At 40.6% G+C, this 21,715-nt stretch overlaps 1 protein-coding gene across 1 annotated transcript in view; it reads left to right on the top strand.

Moving 5' to 3' along the window:
* Positions 1-21,715, top strand: part of LOC104597072 (uncharacterized) — a 30,278-nt gene that overhangs the window by 3,250 nt on the left and 5,313 nt on the right. Inside the window, exons 2-3 of the mRNA XM_010258465.3 lie at positions 1,399-1,575; positions 1,677-1,826. Of these exons, the coding sequence (XP_010256767.1) occupies positions 1,399-1,575; positions 1,677-1,826 (327 nt within the window). The remainder of the gene's footprint in view (positions 1-1,398; positions 1,576-1,676; positions 1,827-21,715) is intronic.

Here is a 21,715-nt window from a genome sequence, read left to right as displayed (position 1 = left end):
CACATAGGGCATTGTCTTGCGAAGAGTGTCATAGCGGACTCTAGAGGAGTGAAATCCAGAGAGGGAATATTTGAAATGTAAATTGATGTATGCAGTGTAGGTAATCTTGGTTCCTCCGGTATAGGAAGAATGGTGAGAGACGACAGTGGTAATTTTCAGCACAGATTCAGGACTAGTAGGGCATGAGAACTCTCTAAGAGCAGAACTGTTAGCTTTCATTCAAGGATTAAAGTTGGCATCCATGAAAGGATGGACAAGTCTGATTGTAGATGGTAACAGCCTGAATTTCCATTCTGAGTGTGAGAGAGTCATGATATAAAGGTTTCCGGTTCAAGAAGCAAAGGAATTTGGTAACAGCCTGAATTGCTCATTCAGGTGGATACCTGGTACCTAGATCTGCCAATCACTTGACAGATTCTTTAGCAAATCTGGGATTGTGTTGGAAAACGTGTTGTAGGGATGTTGGACCTGGGATGGAATTGTAGACATTTGTACTTATTTATTATATGCTTGTGAGGTCAGCTTAGTGCTGTTTCATATCTTGCCTTTGCTATAAAGGGGAAAACAAAGAAAGGAAAACTCGAGAAGAAATCGCCTTTTTTTTTGGGGGGGGGGAGTAGGTGGATTTGGGGTGGGGCCCTTTGTCATTGCTGCAATAGAGGATGATACATCATAACTGTGAAGATTGTAGAAAGAGAAATTTTCGGGGTAGAACCCTGTTTCCCTAAGAAAAGAATGATGGATAGAATCTGGTAAAGAGGGGCAAGCCCTGTTCCCAGTAAACAAGAAAAGGGAAGGGGGAATGATTGAAAGAAACAAACAAAAAAAAAAAAGAAATAAAAAATGACAGTTATTACCCAATGTTGGTCCTGGCTTTGCAGGGGCATAGGAGGGATAGCCTAGATATGGACCTAGCTTTTGTCAAATTTTGCACAAAGTGGTTGCTCTCAGACTTGAACCTACATTCTCACACTTGTCAGAATTAGAAATAGATATGTAGAATAAAAGATGAAAAAATAGAAATCAACATAAAATACATAAGCCCCTGGGGCATCTATATGGTACTAAGGAGAATATTAATTTATTTTTTCCAATAGGTAATGTATAACACTACTATATTACCTTTTCAAGAAGTTGATTAATTTATTAAAAAAAGTTAACTTGGATTATCCTTCATTTTAGTTCTGTTCAAAGTTCAATGATATCTTAGGATGCTATATATGAACATAATGTGGACATATTTGCATATTATGACTCTGTTCAGTTTCAAATTCCCTTGTCTAAGCTTGAAATGATATCTTCAGCCTCCCCTGATATATTTTTTGTAATTGTAGATCGCTTGCAGAAAGCATTTTCCCTTATTTCAGCTATTTATTTCACACCATATGATCTCTTTAGGTGCAAGGTATGCACTCTGATGTTGCAACATTGAGCAAGGCTAGCATATGGCGTGAAGCTTCACGTATCATCTATGAAGAAGGTTTTAGAGCATTCTGGAAAGGGAACCTGGTTACAATTGCTCACCGTCTTCCATACTCATCTGTCAGCTTCTATGCTTATGAGCGCTACAAGAATGTCAGCACACTCCTTTGTTCATACCTGTTTATGCCTCAACTAAATTTGTATTGTTAATATTGCATAATTTCTCATTAATATATTTTGCATATTTCTTGCAGTTACTACAGTCAATTCCAGGACTAGAACATCATAGAGAAAACTTGAGTGCAGACCTTTGTGTGCGATTAGTAGGTGGTGGTTTGGCAGGGATAACAGCTGCATCTATTACATATCCTTTGGATCTTGTTAGAACACGTCTTGCAGCTCAGGTAATATCTGTATAGGGTTGTAGCAAAGTTGTTCCTTTTATTTTATAGGGAAAATTCCCGATAGGTACCCTGTACTTTAGGTCGAGTGCCAATTTAGTACCCAAACTTTAAAACGTGACAATCTAGTACCCAAACTTTCGAAATGCGACAATCTAGTACCTACCGTTAATGGACCGTCAGTTATGTATATCACATGACATCATGTGCAACTTAACTTTTAAAAATGTCAAAATTACCCTTGGAAATAAAACACACTGTTCATCATATTCTTTCTCAAGAAAATGAAACAGAGCCCAAGCTCTCAACAGTCCAGACCATCATTTCATGACGAAAACCCATCAAGGCAAGAGCCAAAGGAAGACAGTTACAATTCATGTAAACTTAGAGTTCAACAAATTTTCTAAAGCTCAATCAAAATCTTCAGGTCTCTGATGCAGAAGCTCCACTTCCAGAACACACAGAAACCCTCAAGCTTTGATTTAAAGCTCAGCTCTTCCCAATCTTCATAGCTTTATAATGACTTGAAACTTATAGAATTCACAGAACCCATGTCTAATATCCCAAGACCTACTTCTCGTTACGGTGAAAATTGATCAAACTCAGACCCTAAATGCTTGATTATATTCAGTTTCTATTATTACTCAAATCCCAGCTCAGCAGCTCTGCAAGACTAAAAACTCAAATTTCCAATCTCCAGGTTTAAATAAACAAAACCCATGTCTAGAAACTGAGAAAATTCCAACTGAAGCTAAAGAAAAGTCCTCCTTTCTGTCTTTCTGAAATATCAGTTTCTCAAATAATCAAAACAGCCACTTTTCTAGAACCCAGCTCAAAGAATACATTCTCAATCAAGAGGAGGCTAAAGGCCTCAACTGAGTTCCAAGAAAATTATCTATCTTGAATTCTTCTTCTTAAATCACCAAAAGACCCATGTCAAAGACTCCCACTTGAAAAAACCTTCCTTTCCGAGAAGAAAATGAATAAGAAATTAACTGTTAAGAGTAAAAAAAAAGTCAAAACTATTAAAAGGGTCAAAAAACAGGAACAGAAACAGAGTTTCTGGTCAGCTTAAACGACAATTTCTAGTCATGGGTGTAGTCGTCGATCTTCACATCCCTTCTATGTAAGTGTCTGACGGTCTGGACTTGACTCAACAGAAGAGATAGTTTGGTTTTGCCTTTGCTTCTTTTGTGAAACCATGTCATGTGAAAAGGACAACAGAGGTAATACAAAATTTGTTTTAAAAAACGACCCAGAATGGAGCCGTTCTGGCCACCGGTTTCTGGGTCGACAGTTCAACTGTCTGTAGGTGCTCAGCCTCCCTCTCTATAGTTGTTGCAGATTTGCAGATTTGCAGATGGTTGATAAAGAAAATTAAATGGCATTTGAAGGGCATTGGTGTCTTTTCCCATGACACTTAACGGCTGGTTAACAGCAGGTACTAGATTGTCGCATTTCGACAGTTCGGGTACTAGATTGTCGCATTTTGAAGTTCAGGTACTAAATTGGCACTCGGCCTAAAGTACAGGGTACCTATCGGGAATTTTCCCTATTTTATATTATTAGTTTCCATTGTTCATCTGTATTTGCTATTTTATTGAGGTATTCATTATGACGTAGCACCAAGTGATTTGTTACCAATTTGATTTTAAGTCTAAGGATAGAGATTGATTAGGTAATATGATATCTGTATGGGGTTGTAGCAAAGTTGTTCCTTTTATTTTATATTATTAGTTTCCACTGTTCATCTGTATTTGCTATTTTATTGAGGTATTCATTATGATGCAGCACCAAGTGATTTGTTACCAATTTGATTTTAAGTAGGATAGAGATTGATTAGTTTAGGAAGTGTTTCAAGGCTTAACTACAAGAATTGCAAATTTGTTCCAAAATGATGAAAAATTTGAAATTTAGAGAACATATGTAGGATTGGAATTTTTAAATGAAATTTTGTAGGTAAGGTTTGAATGGATAGTTGAAGAGGGTGACCAAGTTTGTAGGGTTTGGAGCAATTGTAAATTTGGATTGGGTCAGCTTTCTAAAGCTGGGCTCTTTTTTCACAACTTGTTGTAACCATGATTTTTTCTAATCAATGAAATCTTTTCTGTGTTGCTGATCTTCAAAGGGTTTGGAGCATGTCTTGCACAAAAAACCTTAAAATTATGGAATCTAGGGTTCAAGGAGGAACTTTGAGATGAGTTTTAGTGGGTTGGAAAATTACGGAGATCTTCGTGTGGGTATCCAAATATGAGAGCAATCATAAATAGTTTGGCACAAAGAAAGATAAAGCAGGCAAAATTCAACAATTTCAGGTGTTGGCATAAACTGAACATACCTAAACCAATTTTAATCCTTTAGAGATGTTGGTCGAATTCATTTGATGAAGAACTTGGCTGAAATAGCTGTGGACTTGGAATTATTCAATGAGCATATAGATTAACTCTAAGATTTATGAAAATCATTCACTGTGTGTCATGAAAAGTATCTATATAGATCCCCTGGAATCGAATGGAACACCAAAGTGTGTTTTCAATTTATCTTAGAAATAAAAATCTTGATTTAATGTATTGCCAATATATTGGGGATAAAGTATGGTTAGTTTGTGGTTTTCCAAGATTCTAATGAGCCTTTAGTTATTGTTGGGTCTATTTGAAAAGCATTTTTTACTTTAGTGAAGCAATGTTAAAAGAATAATGTTCCCTTTGTCTGCAGTGCATATCCAAACCAGGTGCAAATTCTACATCCAGTTCAATTTTGCAAGCATTTGTTTGACACTACGATTTGTGTCTCAATCTGATACAAAATTTGTACTTATAGTCTCAGTTTTACTCATAAGCAGTTTGCATCTCAAAACAGCAAAACCTAATGCAGAATTTGCACCACCTTCCTCCCAGTTCTTTTTTTCCCATATAAAGTGGGGACTGCTTGCAGATCCATTCATTTCATTTGTAATGTTCTATTTGCATCTCAAACAAATGAAGCAAAGTGAAACCTGAAGCAAAGGTGAACAAGAATTTGCACTGCCATGCATTTGCACCAGTTCAAATCTGTTTGCGCTGCAAACAGACAGAGCATAAGTTTCCAATATTATGACATCTTTCTTATGGAAACTTTGTGGTAGATGTTTCTATTGTTCAAGAGGAGTCCTAGAGTGTTTTCAAAGCATTAATTGAGGATCAGGCTGACTGCATCACTTACTAGTCGGTTGATACTTGTGACATGGCAACCTAGGACAACTAAGCATCAAGGTCGGCTAGTCATCATTAGGACAAACTAAGCATCAACTAGGTCGACTAGTCAACAACATCTCTCCCTCTCCAGACCCTGCATTTGGCAAGAACCTTGTGCACTAGTCTGCCCTATATTCATGCTGTTGCTTTTGATATTTGTGATGGAATATGATTGGTTAATAGTATATAGAATAGAAACATAGGATAAAAGAAAACAGGGGCGTTGTTTCAAGTTTTCTTCCAACCACATTCTGTGATTCCTTAAATTCATGCTGTTGCTTTTGATATTTGTGATGGAATATGATTGATTAATAGTATATAGAATAGAAACATTGGATAAAAGAAAACAGGGGCGTTGTTTCAAGTTTTCTTCCAACCACAGGCTGTGATTCCTTAGCCTAGCCTATCCAGCCTAAGTGTTTTATTTATTTTTAATAACAAAAAGAGACTGTAGGTAGCCGACCCCATATAGTTGGGATAAGGCATGGATGGTGATGATAACAAACCAAGACTGTAAACTAAATGTTCAATCATTCTTCCCTTGCAAAATTGTAGTTTATGCTAATTTATTCATTTCTTATTATTAACAAAAAACATATTTTTTTTTATAGACTAGTTTGCTTAGGCACTGACTAGTCATTGCATCGACTAACAGGATAAAATGATCAGTTATTGTTTCACGGCGTTGTTATAGTCCAATATGAGGGATCTTGGGGAGTCACACTTCATATACACTTACTGACGCTTAATGCACATTTTCCATTGATTGTGAAAAATAGTAAAATTACTTCACTGAAAGATCTCGGGTTCCAAGTAAGGTGGAGTTCAGAGAATATGATTGCTGATAACAAGTCCTACCATGGAGAAAAAAAAGCATCTCCAACTAATGTGCTAGAAAAGAATGAAGATGTTTATCATATGCTGATGCAGTGTTTTCAACCTGTCATTGACCTGGGTGGTTCAGCTGATCAAACTGTTACCTGGAGAGTAGAATGGGTCTGTTTTACTCTAAACCTGAAATTTGGGCTCTCTTTTTATCAGCAAGAAGAAGAATTTTATTATTAATAATTGAGTGAACAGGTTAAAGAATTATAGTAACACACAGAAAGACGATCATTGCCAATATTACAATACAGCTCAAAAAAGCTGCTGCCTGTAGACCCCTTGTTTGGCTAATGAGTCAGCCATCCCATTGCCAGCCCTTCTAATCCATGTAAAAGATGCGTCGAGCTCCCTTGCCAAGCTTTCAATCTCCCTTAGGGAGTGGCTATAAATCCAAGGAACATTACCCCTGTTGGTAATCCAAGAGATCACCAATTGTGTGTCCCCTTCAACCTCTAGGTTTTTAAAATCTGCTTGCTTAGCAAGATTTAGACCTTGTAGCAGTGCTGACAGCTCAGCTTTTTGAGTCACCAACCCCCAAAGGTCCTAAATACATCGCCAACTGGTCCATTTTGGTTTTATACATATAAAATATATGTTATAACTTATAAATAAATACACAAGTATATAATATAAATATTCATAAAAAAAGTATGTAATAGAAATACTAAAAATATATGTTATAATATATAATATATTTATATATAATTCATATAAATTTGTATGTAATATATTGGATTATATAATATGTGTATTAAACACACACACACACACATTAACCACCAGCTTTTCTTCTAGGTTAATCGAAACCGAACCAATACCACTGGTTTTTGAAAAACAACAAACTGAAACTGAACCAATAAGTCTGGTTAACCAGATTTTTTGGGGTCGGTTTCAGTTTGTGCTGAGCACCCTACCCGTTATTCTCCAAAAAACCATTGACTTTGGTAAAAAACTGTCAACCTGGAGACCTTGGACGCAAGAGATGTCTGGTTCAGTATTTAAAACACTGCATTAATCTTGAAATTTACAAAGAAGAAACTTCTAAACAGTGAATGACTATAGAGTGGCATGTCTCCAATTTAGAGCAACACATAAATGATTGGCAAGAAATCAGAAAAGGATATCCAAAGAGAAGTATGAATGAATAGGAACATCCTGTAGATACCCTGTTCACCAAATGCCAGATTTGAACCCTCCCTACTATATTATTCAAAACTTCATCTTGTTGAAGTACTGTTCCGTCATTCTGTCAAAGATTCTCTTTTTCCTTTTTTATAAAAGTACTAATATTAATTTCCATCCACAGTGACCATATTACCATTAAGGAAATTGAGTTACCATGCATGTTTCCCCCTCGTGTTAAGCCTTTTCATGTAGCAAGCCAGCAACCTGTCAAAGCCTCCTTAATTGTTCTTGGGAAGGGCCCGACTTAGGAGGTTTGGTGCAAACCAATTCCTCCCAGGGTTGGTAGTTTTTGTTGGGAAGCCTATTTGGAAAGAATTAATATTGGTAGTTTGCTCCAAAAAAAGAGACCCAATACTTGCTTGTTTCCTCATTGGTGTGTTCTCTGCAAAGCGGAGGGGGAAACTGGTTTCCACTTACTGGTATCTAGCCAATATGCAAAGTCTATTTGGGAGTGGGCCTTTTCTCTCTTTGGGTGTAGTTGGAATCCCCCATCACACATGCAGAGTCTATTCTCCCCTTTTTTTTCAGGTGGACAGTGAAAAGAGGAAAGATAATGTGGAAGGGACTGAGGGCTGCAGTATGTTGGTTACTATTGGAAGAAAGAAACTCTAGGATCTTCTCAGAAGTCGAGAGGGGGGTTCATGAACTGAGAACCACAATTCATATTAGGGTCGTACAGTGGCTGAAATCCTTAGTGCTATTTACAGATTACACAGTGGATGATATGCTGAGGAAGTGGGGAGAAATTGCAAACTGTTCGTAGAGCAAATCAGTAATGAGTCTGCCTTGGACCCCCCCACCTACTGGATTCTTAAAACTGAATTTTGATGGCAGTAGTAGAGGGAACCCTGGACAGTAAGGGATTGGAGGTGTTTTCAGGGATGAGAATGGGGTCATTTCTACATTATACTCGGGTCCAATTGGAGTGGGGGACTCTCTTAGAGCTGAGATTTGTGCAGTTATGGAAGGGATACAGAAAGCTAAGGAGATGAATATCAGAAAAATCATAATTGAAGGGGATTCATAGGTGGTAATAGGGAGCCTGAATAAAGATAATAGTAGCCTATGGAATTACAATAATGAGAGGAAAAGGTTTAAGTGGCTGGTGAGGGAGATGGAAGTGAAGATGAGGTAAGTTCAAAGATCTGCTAATTCCTTGGCTGATGGATTAGCTAAAACAAGAGGTAGAAAGGGACTCAATGTTTTGGGCCAATTTGTAAACTACTGTTTCCATTTCCTTTTCTTTTCTTAAGTGCTCTAGCTGTATGTGGAAGACAAGAGTGCTTGTTCTTCTTTGTAATCATCTTTATCCTGAATTAATGAAATTGCTAATGAATGCGTTATTGGTAAAAAAAAGGGCCCGACTTATGTAATGGGCATGAAAAAGTGGTCCCAAATCTTAAAGTGATTGGGTAATGAACAACCAGGTGATCTATTGTTTAAAATCCATAATTGCAAAATGTGCAGTCAGAAGTGGGAATTAATCTTCTTTTGCTAATGAGCTTGTCTCAAGTTAAGCATTTTTTCAGAAGAGCAGTTCATGCCAGAAAGGCAATTGATAGAACCCAGATAGGTAATCCGCCATCGGGTCACTAGGCCCAGGCCCATGCGGGTCGTGAGGTCCATGCAGCAGCAGGAGCGGCACATGCAAAGCATTGCAAGCCTCCTCTGCGATTTGTTTACAACCGTAGGCCACGTCTTAACCACCCACATGCATAAGCGTGTGGTCATGATGAGTTGATTAGGAGGAAAAGCCTATATAAGGCCTACGAGTAGAACTGAATGAGCAGAAAAAGCATAACCAACTTAGTCTTCTCTCTTCTTCTTTGTCTTCTCTCTCTCGCTCTCTCTTCCTCTCCCTCTCTCTCGTAACTCTATTTTTGGAGGAAGGAGCTCCCTCGAAGAAGCTTTGTCACTTAGAGAGCCCTTGATCTGCCATGCCCACAACTCGCAATCAGTCACAAGACAGGATTGACCAGATGGAGGGTGAACTGAGAAGTATGAAGGATGCTCTCTCTGCGGTGGTATCTCAGCTCGAGCGAATGTCATCCTGGCCCAACAAGGAGGCAGACCAGGAGGGATTGAGCATCAGTGCTCTAAAACCAGGCGACACCTTCAACCTTCGCAGCCCCAAACTGGTATTTCCCACGTATTTAGGTGACGATCCTTCTCCTTGGATCTATCGCTAGAACGGTATTTTGATTTTCATGAAATTCCGGTCGGTTAGAGAGTGCAAATTGCCTCCATCCATCTTGATGGAGAGGCTAGTCTCTAGTACCAATGGTACCGCCGTTCACACCCATAGTTGTCTTGGTTAGACTTTGTGGAGGCCTTGCAAATACGGTTTAGTCCTTCCAGCTTCGAAAATTTTGACGAAGCTTTATCTAGAGTTAAACAAACTAGCTCCGTTTGAGAATATCATGCTGAATTCGAACGGCTAGCCATGAGAGTGCATGGATGGTTGGAACTTGCTCTCACCGGCTGCTTTATTGGTGGCTTGAGGGAAGACATTAGACTGGAAGTGAAAGCCCTGCAATCCCTTACTGTTCTGGTCGCGGTGAGCCTAGCCCGTCTGCATGAAGACAAATTGGCCTGGGCTCGGAGGAACCCATGGTTGGGAATTCTCGGGACGGCTCCCAAACCCTTGACATCCAAAACCGAGCTAACCCCGGCTCGATCACACCCCTTGTCGGCCCCCATTGTGAGAAAACTCACCTGGGCCGAGATGTAGGTCCATCGGGAAAAAGGCTTGTGCTATAACTGTGAGGAGAAATTTTCTCTGGGACATAAGTGCAAGGCCCAGCAGATGTTCCTTCTTCAAATTATTGACAGACTGGATGAGAATGAAGATGTGGATATCGGACCCATGGTCCTTGACAAGGTGGAAGATTCTGTCGAAGAAAACCTAGAGATCTCACTCCACACCCTAACTGGGCTCCACTCGACTGAGACTATGAGAGTGCATGGTGTGTTCTTAAGGGTAGAAAAGTGTGCATCTTAATTGATAGTTGGAGTTCCCTTAACTTTATCACTTCGGACCTAGCTCGACAAATGGGCCTAGAGGTACAGGTGGTTACTCCCTTTGCTGTTAAGGCAACTAATGGATATTAGATACCTTGTGATGGGCTGTGGAAGGCCGTGGGCCTTAGAATTCAGGGCCATGTGTTCAGTGCGGACCTATATCCCTTGGATTTCAGTGGGGCTGACTTAGTCTTGGGGATCCAATGGCTTAAACTCCTCGGGCCAACAGTATGTGATTGGACCCTTCTGACTATGGATTTCTGGATGAATGGGAAGCAATGTCATTTAAAGGGGATTGGACCAACCGAACCAGTAGTCGGTTCGGCCCGGCATGTTGTCAATTACAGCCTTCACTCCAAATCAGCGACCCTGGTCTATTTGGGTTCATTGGGCGTAGGGACCAATTTTTATTGTGACGACGAAACCCACAAGGTGACAGAAGACCCCATTTTACAACAGCTCCTAGCAGCATATCTAGATGTCTTTGGAGAACCAAACGGCCTACCACCTGTACGCACTCAAGATCACCACATTCCTATTCAGTCGGGGGCCCAACCCACCAATGTCAGGCCTTACAGATACCCACATGTTCAACGGGCTGAAATTGACAAAATGGTCACAGAATTGTTGTCCAAGCAACTGATACAACCGAGCCACAATCCCTATTCTTCTCCAGTCCTTCTCGTCAAGAAGAAGGATGGAACGTGGCATTTCTGTGTTGATTATCGGGCCCTCAATACCATCACTGTGAAGGACAGATTTCCAATTCCGTTAATAGATGAGCTATTTGATGAGTTGAAGCATGCTGTTTATTTTTCCAAATTGGACTTACGATCCGACTACCATAAGATTCGGGTCCATCCAGAAGACATCTACAAAATGGCCTTTAGGACCCATGATGGCCATTGTGAATTTCTGGTCATGCCTTTTGGGTTGACTAATGCGCCCTCCACTTTTCAGAGCTTCATGAATGATATCTTCTGCCCCTACCTCAGGCGCTTTATCTGGGTGTTCTTTAATGATATCTTGGTCTATAGTAGTGATTGGGCTTCCTATTTAGAACATTTGGAGTTAACCCTTGGGATTCTCCGACGACATCAATTATTCGCCAAGCCTTCCAAGTGCACTTTCGGCCAAACACAGATTCAGTATTTAGGGCACTTAATTTCGCGTGGGACTATAATGACTAATCTTGGGAAAATTGTGGCAATGACTCAGTGGGCTCGACCCAAGACCATCAAGAGTTTGCTGGGTTTTCTGGGTCTCACCGGTTACTACAGAAGGTTCATAAAAGGTTATGAAACCCTAGTTGATTCTAGGTCAAAGTAGAGAAGAAGAAAAAAGAAAGAAAAGAGAAAGAAGAAGAAGAAGAAGGAGAGAAGAAGAGTATTTGGCCAGACTAGAAGAGAATATGAAAAATCACATTCCTAGCCGACCCACTTGAATTTTATTCATAAAACTTAAGAGTTACAAGAAATACAATTTTGTCCCTCATAGAAGATGGGACACATAACTTAAAACTCAGATACAATAGACCTTTCACTTTCAAGAAGATACACCAGAATGACCCATCTTCTGTAGTAAGTTCTTCAGCCATACTAGTTCACATGTGGTATGGGCCATAGCCCTGTACTCTGCTTCTGCACTACTTCTTGCCACCACCGTTTGCTTCTCTCTTCCAAGTTACAAGATTGCCACCCAGGAAGGTACAATACCCTGTGGTTGACTTCTTGTCTGATATAGAGCCAGCCCAGTCAGCATCTGTGTACCCTACTATCTCAAGAGTTCCTCCTTTTTGGTATAACAAACCACGACCTGGAGCACCCTTTAGGTACCTAACAATTTTCAGAACAACTTCCCAGTGAGGAACCCGGGGATGTTGCATAAACCGACTCACCACACTCACAGCAAATGATATATCTGGTCGGGTAATAGTCAGGTAGTTCAACTTTCCCACCAACCTTCTGTATCTTTCAGGATCATCAAACTCTTCACCTGCATCCACACTTAACTTGGTATTGAGTTCCATAGGAGTCTCTGCTGGTTTAGCACCTAACAACCCTGTTTCTTCAAGTAGATCAAGAACATATTTTCTCTGACATAGGTTGATCCCCTGTTTTGACCTTGCAACCTCTATTCCTAGGAAATACTTTAGCTTCCCCAGATCTTTCGTATTGAAGTGGTCCTGTAAGAATTTTTTCAGCCTGTCAATTTCATTGCTATCACTTCCAGTTATGACAATATCATCCACATACACGACTAGCAAGATTTTCCCATCCTTTGAGTTATAGCTGAACACAGAATGATCAACCTGACACTGTTTCATCCCAAAGGCCTTCACCACTTCACTGAACCTGCCAAACCATGCACGTGGAGATTGTTTTAGTCCATAGATGGCCTTTTTGAGCCTGCACACCTTACCAGCCCCCCCCCCCGAGCAACAAACCCTGGTGGTTGCTCCATATACACCTCCTCAACAAGATCACCATGTGGGAAGGCATTTTTGATGTCAAGTTGTACAAGAGGCCAATCATACATAGTAGCTAATGAGATCAACACCCGAACTGAACCAATTTTAGCCACAAGAGAGAATGTCTCCATATAGTCCACACCATATAACTGAGAATAGCCCTTGGCCACTAACCGTGCCTTCAATCGTTCCACACTGCCATCAGGAAGATGCTTCACTGTATAGATCCATTTACACCCAACAGTGTGCTTACCAGGAGGAAGGGTGGTGAGTTCCCACGTGTGATTATGTTGTAGAGCAGAGAGTTCTTCTTCCATGGCTTGCCGCCACCCTGGGGAGGTAAGGGCTTCCTGTACAGTCTTGGGAATGGGAACCGATGAGAGTAATGATATTAACTTGCAATGAGAAGCAGAAAGGTGAGCAGTGGAAACATAGTCTGAAATAGGATGAGAAGTACAAGTACGTTTACCTTTCCGCAAAGCAATAGGGAGATCAAGATCTGAGAGAGAAGGAGCAGTAGCAGGATCTGTCGACAGGTGCTGAAGTGGAGGAGGGGCCGAAGCACTTCTGTGGGTATACACTTGAGTAATTGGCGGCCTCTCTGTAGTAACAGGCATATGATGTGCATCTGCAGTAGGAATGGGAGCTACGGGAAGAGGGTCCACAACCGGTACAGGAAGAGGAACCACAGAGGGAGAAGAAGAGACCCCGACATCTGAGAAAAATGGAACTGATTCAAAGAAGGTGACATCAGAGCACGCAAATGATTTATGAAATTTTGGGTTATAACACTTATACCCTTTCTGAGTCCTCGAGTAGCCAAGAAAAATACACTTCGTAGCTCGAGCATCTAGCTTGTCTACTCCAGGCCCCAAGTGTTGAACAAAACAAACATAGCCAAAGACTCTTGGGGTGAGAGGAAAAGGAGACAAAGTGGGAAACAACACGGAGAAAGGAGATTGACTTCCAAGGATTGACATGGGCATCTGATTTATTAGAAAATAGGATGTAAGAACAGCATCACTCCAAAAATGCTTTGGGACATGCATATTAATCATCAAGGACCGAGCAATTTCAAGAAGATGTCTATTTTTCCGTTTAGCTACACCGTTTTGTTGCGGGGTGTAGGCACAAGAAGTTTGATGAATTATTCCATGATGTTCTAGGTATTACTGAAATGGTGAGGAGATTTATTCTTTGGCATTATTGGAGCGAAGTATTTTCATATGAACACCAAATTGAGTGCGTATTTCAGCATGAAATTTCTGAAAAATAGAGAACAATTCACTATGGTCTTTCATAAGATAGATCCACGTCATCCTTGAAAAGTCATCAACAAAGATTACAAAATACTTAAACCCATTGTATGACACCACTTTAACTGGACTCCATACATCAGAATGAACTAAAGCAAAAGGACTTGAGACACGATTATCAATTCTTGGACTAAATGAGACTCGATGATGTTTTCCCAACTGACATGACTCACAATCTAATGATGAAAGATGACTCAAGGAAGGAACTAGCAGCTTCAAAGCCTTGAGAGAGGGATGACCAAGTCTGCAGTGCCATTGGAGAGGAGTAAGAGACGACTGAAAAGCCACTGGGGGGCCACCGCCATCAAGGTAATACAAACCACCTGCTTCATGCCCTCCACCAATCTTCTTCCCCGTTTTGAGATCCTGAAACACACAAGAAGAATGATAGAAGGTTACAGAACAATTAAGGGACTTGGTTAATCTGCTAATAGACATAAGGTTAAAAGGGAACTTAGGAACATATAAAACAGATGCTAAAGGCAAGGAGGAGAGATCAACATCACCAACACCACAAATAGGAGATGTAGAACCATTAGCAAGTGTAACTGTTTGAGATGTGGAGGAGTGAGAAAGGGAAGAAAATACATCAAGAGTCCCAGACATATGGTCCGAGGCTTCGGAATCAATGATCCAGGGTGAGGCTTTGGAAGCTAAGCAAGTCATACCTGAATGGGCAAGTGTAGCTGTGTTCTGCTGAGATGTTTGAAGGAACTGCTCATATACTGCGCCTGGTACACTCACCATTTCCTGCCCGGAAGCACAAGCGGGTGTGGAGGGGGTTGGGGCAGTTTGCTGGCTTTCAGTAATTGTGCTACTACTCTTAGATGTAGCATGGTTAGCCCAAGTGTTGGGTGGACCACGCAAATCATAGCATAAATTAACTGTGTGCCCCTCTAAGCCACAATGTGTACATTTTCTCTGAGCATTACTCCTTGCTTTTCCACGGCCTCCCCCCGACTCTCGGTCTCCAATCCGGCCACTAGCCCGATTAAACATGTCCACCACGGTTGCTTGGAGGGCCACTGCTGCCACCACCACTTTTACTTCCACGGCCACTCCCTTTAGTCACTACCAAACCAGATCTATCAGAGAAGGAAGAATGTTCCACCGGCTCAATGGATGCCCTCTTAAGACGGGCAAAAACTTCTTCAAGTGAGGGGAGAGCTGATCCCCTCAATATCTGTGCTCTGACAGGCTCATACTCAGCCTTCAAGCCCACAAGAAACCTAGTCACATCAAGCTGTTCACGTTGTTGTTGTTGGATCTGGACATCTGATGTACACATTTAGCTCATTGTGGATGTTCCTCAAACTTGCATAATACTCTTCTAAGCTTTGACTTCCTTGCTTCAAATTGAAGTACTCTTGGTATAACTGATATACCCTAGTTGTGTTGTCTTGTCCAGAGTACAACTTTTTAGCATGATCCCAGATCTCTTTGGCTGTATCTAGGAACATGAAGTTCACACTAATCTTTGGTTCCATGCTGTTCCAAAGCCATGTCATTATTTGTGCATAATCTTGTTCCCAATCACTGAACCCAGGGGAATCAGAGGGAGGTTTCTCCTCCCTCACATGTTTTACTTTCCTCTTGGCCTTCAAGAACGCCTCCACAGATTTTGCCCATGGTACATAGTTCTCACCATTCAACTTGATGGATGTCATTTGAACACTTAGATAATTTGGAGAAAGCATGATGCCGGTTTTGTTGTCATTCCCATCTACAGATGAAGCAATTTCAATTATTTCACCTTTGAATATACACCACAATCTCACACTCTTCACAAGACTTATCTCACTTATGATACCACCAACTCCACCTTCTTCAACTGCACATTACACACTACACTCTAAAGCTGAAATCTTTCAGTCAACACATCAAACACTTGGACTGCACACCGCAGAACCATTTACCGTCAACACACCACGGCTGAAATGACTCGGTCATTTCATCGAACACTTGTTCTTCATACTGCAGAACTGATTACACACAAGGTCTAGGGGTTCACTTTTAAGCATTTAGAATCATAGATATGTCAGCCACCACAACACAACCATCACCACACCACTGCTGTCATGAACATCAGCAGTCTACTACTCTTCTTTCAGCACACATGCGAGCAAGAAAACAAAGGAACATGACTGATATGTGTATCAGTTTCACCCAGCACCACAACAACTAACTTTTGAAGCACAAAAATTAGCATTCACAGTCCATTTCTGAACATATGACAGAAGTGTCCATACCTGTATACAACCAGCCCTCTTCGTACACTGAATAGAGGGTCTAGTATACCACTTCAACGACCCCCACAGCACCGGCCAGAGGCATTCTCACCTCTAGGCCCTCAAAACGACAACTCCTTTTCAGCCCTTTATCGAGTCTTCAATCATGTCAGCTGTAGGATGATGAAACCTACTGTGAAGCTGGCGGTGAACCCAGGAAGAAGACAACAGCAAGAAAACACGAGACCTTATGGCTCTGATACCATGTGAATAAACCCTAGTTGATTCTAGGTCAATGTAGAGACGAAGAAAGAAAAAAGAAAAGAGAAAGAAGGAGAGAAGAAGAGTATTCGGCCAGACTAGAAGAGAGAATATGAAAAATCACACTCCTAGCCGACCCACTTGAATTTTATTCATAAAACTTAAGAGTTACAAGAAAGACAATTTTGTCCCTCATAGAAGATGGGACACATAACTTAAACTCAGATATAATAGACCTTTCACTTTCAAGAAGATACACCGGAATGACCAAAATACCCCTGACTCGAGCATTCTAACACCTCCCTAGCCGCCCGTCTTACAGCTCTGTTGAAGGACACCTTTACTTGGTCAGAACAAGCGGAGGTGGCATTTGAATCCCTCAAGAAGGTGGTGACGACACCACCTACCCTGGCCTTACCTGACTTTTCCAAGCCATTTGTGGTGGAGTGTGATGCGTCGAGCAGAAGAATTGGTGCAATCCTGATGCAAGAGGGACACCCTATTGCTTATTTCAGTAAGTTCCTATCAGCCTAGGCCCAATTAAAGTCTACTTATGACAAAGAGTTGATGGTCTTGGTGCTCTCGGTGCACAAATGGAGAGCTTATTTGTTGGGGCGAAAATTCAGTCAGGGCTGATCAAAGGAGTCTCAAGCATTTGATGGAACAAAGGATTCTTAACCTTGAACAACAGAAGTGGGCCAGCAAGTTAATGGGCTTTGATTTTACCATTGAATACAAACCTGGCCCTTCCAATACAGCTGCTGATGCTCTATTGAGAAGAGAAGAAATGAACTCTTTGACAGTTTACAGACCTCTTCACCCCTTGCTTGATCGCATCAAGGAAGAAGCTCAACAAGATGATGAATTGAAACTGATTCGGGAACATTTGGGATCAGGGGCAAGCCGAGTGGCAGGGCACTCCCTAGTGGGTTCAGACTTGTTCTACAAAGGGCGACTAGTGATAGCACCCAAATTGGCTTTCACACAGATCTCTTGTAGTTGTTCCATGAGATAGTAGAGGGAGGTCATTCGGGGATGATCAGAACTTATAAGTGCATAGCAGCACACTTCTATTGGCGGGGAATGAAGAAGGCGTTGCAGGATTTTGTTGCGAGTTGCTTTGTATGCCAGACCCAGAAATACCAGGCCCAAACCCCAGCTGGGTTGCTACAACCCTTACCCATTCCAAATCAGGTGTGGGACGAGGTGACTATGGATTTTATCACGAGGTTGCCTAAGTCTGGGGGGGAAATCTGTTATACTGGTTGTGGATAGATTGAGCAAGTATGCGCACTTTGCTGCGCTTTCCCACCCCTACACGGCATCTCAAGTAGCTCAGGTCTACATTTGAGAAGTGGCTAAACTCCATGGTAGTCCAACAACTATCATCATGGATTGGGACCCAACCTTCGTGAGCCGATTCTGGAAAGAATACTTTCAGGCACGGGTACTCATACCTACCATTCTACCAGCTACCACCCGTAGACTGACGGGCAATCGGAAGTGGTTAACCGCTGTCTAGAGACCTACCTCAGGTGTTTCATGGGAGAAAAGCCTACCCAGTGGCTAAAATGGCTTCCGTGGGCTGAATTCTGGTATAATACCACTTATCATGTTTCTACTGGGACCACCCCATTCAAGATCTTGTATGGAAGGGACCCACCCTCCGTGTTACCCTATGAGAAGGGCACATCATCAGTTGCAGAGGTTGAACAACAACTCGAAGCTAAGGACGAAGCACTTCAATCACTCAAGAACCACTTACTCAAAGCCTAGAATTACATGAACATGCAGTATGATAAGAAACATCGCGATGTGGAGTACCAGGTGGGGGACTTAGTCTACCTGAAACTACAACCTTACAGGCAGTCATCTCTGGCAAAACGAGCATGGCAGAAGTTCTCACCTCGTTTCTTTGGTCCCTTCCACATCTCAAGGAGAGTGGGAGCAGTGGCTTACAAATTAGACTTGCCGAGTATTGCCCGACTCCACCCATTATTTCATGTCTCGCTCCTCAAGCCATGTCGAACAGATGCAGCCTTGGTGAAGCCACTATTACCTGAGTTTACTAGTGAAGGGCAGCTGATTGTTGAGCCCAATGTCATCTCAGATATCTGCTGGATAAAGATTGGTCACAAAGTGGTGAAGCAAGCCCTTGTTCAGTGGACGAACCTGCCCACAGAAGATGCCACTTGGGAAGACTTCAGTAAGTTGCAGGAGCAGTTTCCCCATCTTGACCTTGAGGCCAAGGTCATTCTTAAGGGTGGGGGAGATGATAGAACCCAGGTAGGTAATCCGCCATCGGGTCACCAAGCCCAGGCCCATGCGGGTCGTGAGTTCCATGCAAAGCATTGCAAGCCTCCCCCGCGATTCGTTTACAACCGCAGGTCGCGTCTTAACCACCCACATGCATAGGCACCTGGTCATGATGAGCTGATTAGGAGGAAAAGCCTATATAAGGCCTACGGGTAGAACTGAATGAGCAGAAAAAGCATTACCAACTTAGTCTTCTCTCTTTTTCTTCGTCTTCTCTCTCTCTTCCTCTCCCTCTCTCTCTCTCGTAACTCTGTTTCTGGAGGAAGGAGCTCCCTCGAAGAAGCTTCGTCACTTAGAGTCTATCAGCAATTCTAGGTTGGCACTGGAGGTCCCTCCCCATACAGGTTTGTGTGCAAAAGTAACAATGACTGCTGGAGTCAGCTATCTGTAGAAATACTTAACTAGGAATATGCCTGATCTCTCCCATTTCCAAATTCTTCAATAATTTCGTCCAACTATTGGATGCCGATGTTGAAACTTTAAGAAAAGGTTTGCCACTACACCTAACTTCTAATCCTGTAACTTTACGTGGAAATAAGGTATTACTATTATCCCCAGTTCAGAATGTTGAGCAAGCATTACATGACCTATTACCACACCAAGAGTCCAACCAAAAACAAATCCTTGCTCCATTTCCTACCTTGCATGATACCCTTGATGAATTGATTGTACTATGCCCTTCAAAATTCAGCAGTCATATGCAAAGATGTTGCCTGGCCTAGAGCCCAGGCATCAACATGCTAGAGTCAACACCACTAAGATAACCCTAGGCATCAACATCTAGGTTACAAAATCTCACCTGGATATGAAATCCCTCTACGTCTCTAGTAGGCAAATGAAATATTTGTTTTCCAAGAGAAAAAAGCTATTGATTGCAGAAGTATAAATTACTGGTCACCAACCTGCAAATTGGACCAAAATGAAGAGAAAAACTTTTACCCTAAATATAATTATGATGTGGTACCTCTCTCTCTCTCTCTCCAAAAAAAAAAAGAAAAAAAAAAAGAAAAAAATTCTAACATAACATGGACTAATTTGGTGGTGAAATTCTCCCCTCCCCTTGTGTTCAATTTTTTGGGCTTTTTTTACCCTGATGCATCAGTGTCCTTAAAATGTTGATTTTTGTCAATTACCACAGTCGACCCTTGTCTACTCCTTCCTGTATACTGTGGTATATGTTGGGAGAATGGTGGCTCATGAAATGTAGGGTCTTGATGTTGATTCCCATATGAAAAAGCATGGTGAACTTTAATACCTAATCCCTTCCTTTTCCTTTTGAAAGAGGAGGGAACACTTCGGGAAGAAAGGAATGGAAGGATATTCAAAAAAAAGGCAAGAACCAAGGAAGCCATCATGTAAAGCATTTAATTTGAGTACTGCATTGGTTGAAAAACACTAGATACTTTTGCCCCTTTTCTCCACAGATGATATGTTAGGGGCTGGTGGTTTGTGGCATCTTCTTGCAGCTCTGGTTCATTACATGTAGTGGAATGAGTTCCACTAAACCATAAGACATGAAACTGAATTTTGGTGGGTGCAGTTTGGGCAATCCCAGTTTGTCAACAGTGCTGTATGGACTCTTCTAAGTGGATTAAGTGTCCGTGTCGAACATGCATTGGAAATAATGTAGACTTGTTAATAGTTTATTAGGGGTGCAATCAAGCCGAACTTTGGCATGTCTTGGCTCGACTCGACTAAAATACTACTAGGTTCAAGTTTGAGCTCGAGTTCGACTCGAACTATATTTTCCTGCTCGAGCTTGATTCGATTAAATATTCAATGAGCTTGAGTTTGGCTTGAAAGCTCAAAAATAAATATATTTATATATTTTAAATATATGATATTTTTTATAATATATAGTGTATTTTTATCTGATATAGAATATAAAAATATATTGCCCTTGTGTTGTAGGGACAAAACATGATGGTAAGTGGCTTGTCAAAGGTAAATTATTATATAGGAAAAAATTTGCGAAAGGTAAATTTTTTAATTAAAAGTTTATTGGAAAAAAGATCTATTTAAAATAAATAAAAATTTATGGATAATAATATATTTAATTTAATAAAATAAAACAATAAATAATCACTGCCATCAGGCAATAGAGTGAAAGAGGGAGAGATGACTTTTGTCATTGTATTTTTGTTTTATATAGTGGAAAACTTGTAAATAGTTAAATAATAATTAATTTAATTTAATAAATAAATAAATTTAGTAAAATAAATGAGATAAATAGACAATCAAGTGGGAGTGTAAATATATATAAATATATACATGATTCCATGTCTTACTTTGCTAGCAATAATTATTTGTTAGATTATTAAATTATTAACTAATTAAATAATTTAGTAAAATAAATAAATAAATCTTTATGTATTATCAACACAAGATTGGTAAAGGCTATCTCAAATTATTTAATTAATTAATTTAGTCCTGTTAGTGGGTCGGGTTGAACTATCGGTCTACCATGCCCATGAACAGGCTTAGCCTGGTTCATGGCCTGGCCTGACCTAAGACTTGGCCCACGACACGGCACGGGCCCATGTGGACTTATGCTAAATAAAAATTTAAGATCTTTTTAAATTTTTAGTTAATTTTTTTTTTTTTTAATTTATGTTAAAAATTTTATTACTTTTTTCAAAATAAAAAAAACATGGCTTAGCCCGGTTCGTGGCCCGACTTGTCCTAAGACTTGGCCCGTGGCACGGCACGGGCCCGTGCAGGTTTGGGCCGTATATTATACAATAGTTATATAATATATAATTTTATTTTCAATTTTATTATATTATTTCATTTTATTGTTGCATATATAAACAATTGTATACTTTAAAGTTCATATAAAATAAAATTTTAACATCTTTTTTAAATTTTTATCTTTTTTTTTTGTTAACTTTTTCATTATTTTTCTCAAAATTTTTAGAAAACATGGATTAGCCCGGTTTGTGGCCTAGCTTGGTCTAAGACTTGGTCCGCAGACCAG

Source organism: Nelumbo nucifera, chromosome 2, assembly GCF_055504915.1.
Source record: "Nelumbo nucifera cultivar China Antique chromosome 2, China Antique-T2T, whole genome shotgun sequence".
Classification (NCBI taxonomy): domain Eukaryota; kingdom Viridiplantae; phylum Streptophyta; class Magnoliopsida; order Proteales; family Nelumbonaceae; genus Nelumbo; species Nelumbo nucifera.
This window is presented reverse-complemented; position numbering and strand designations above follow the sequence as displayed.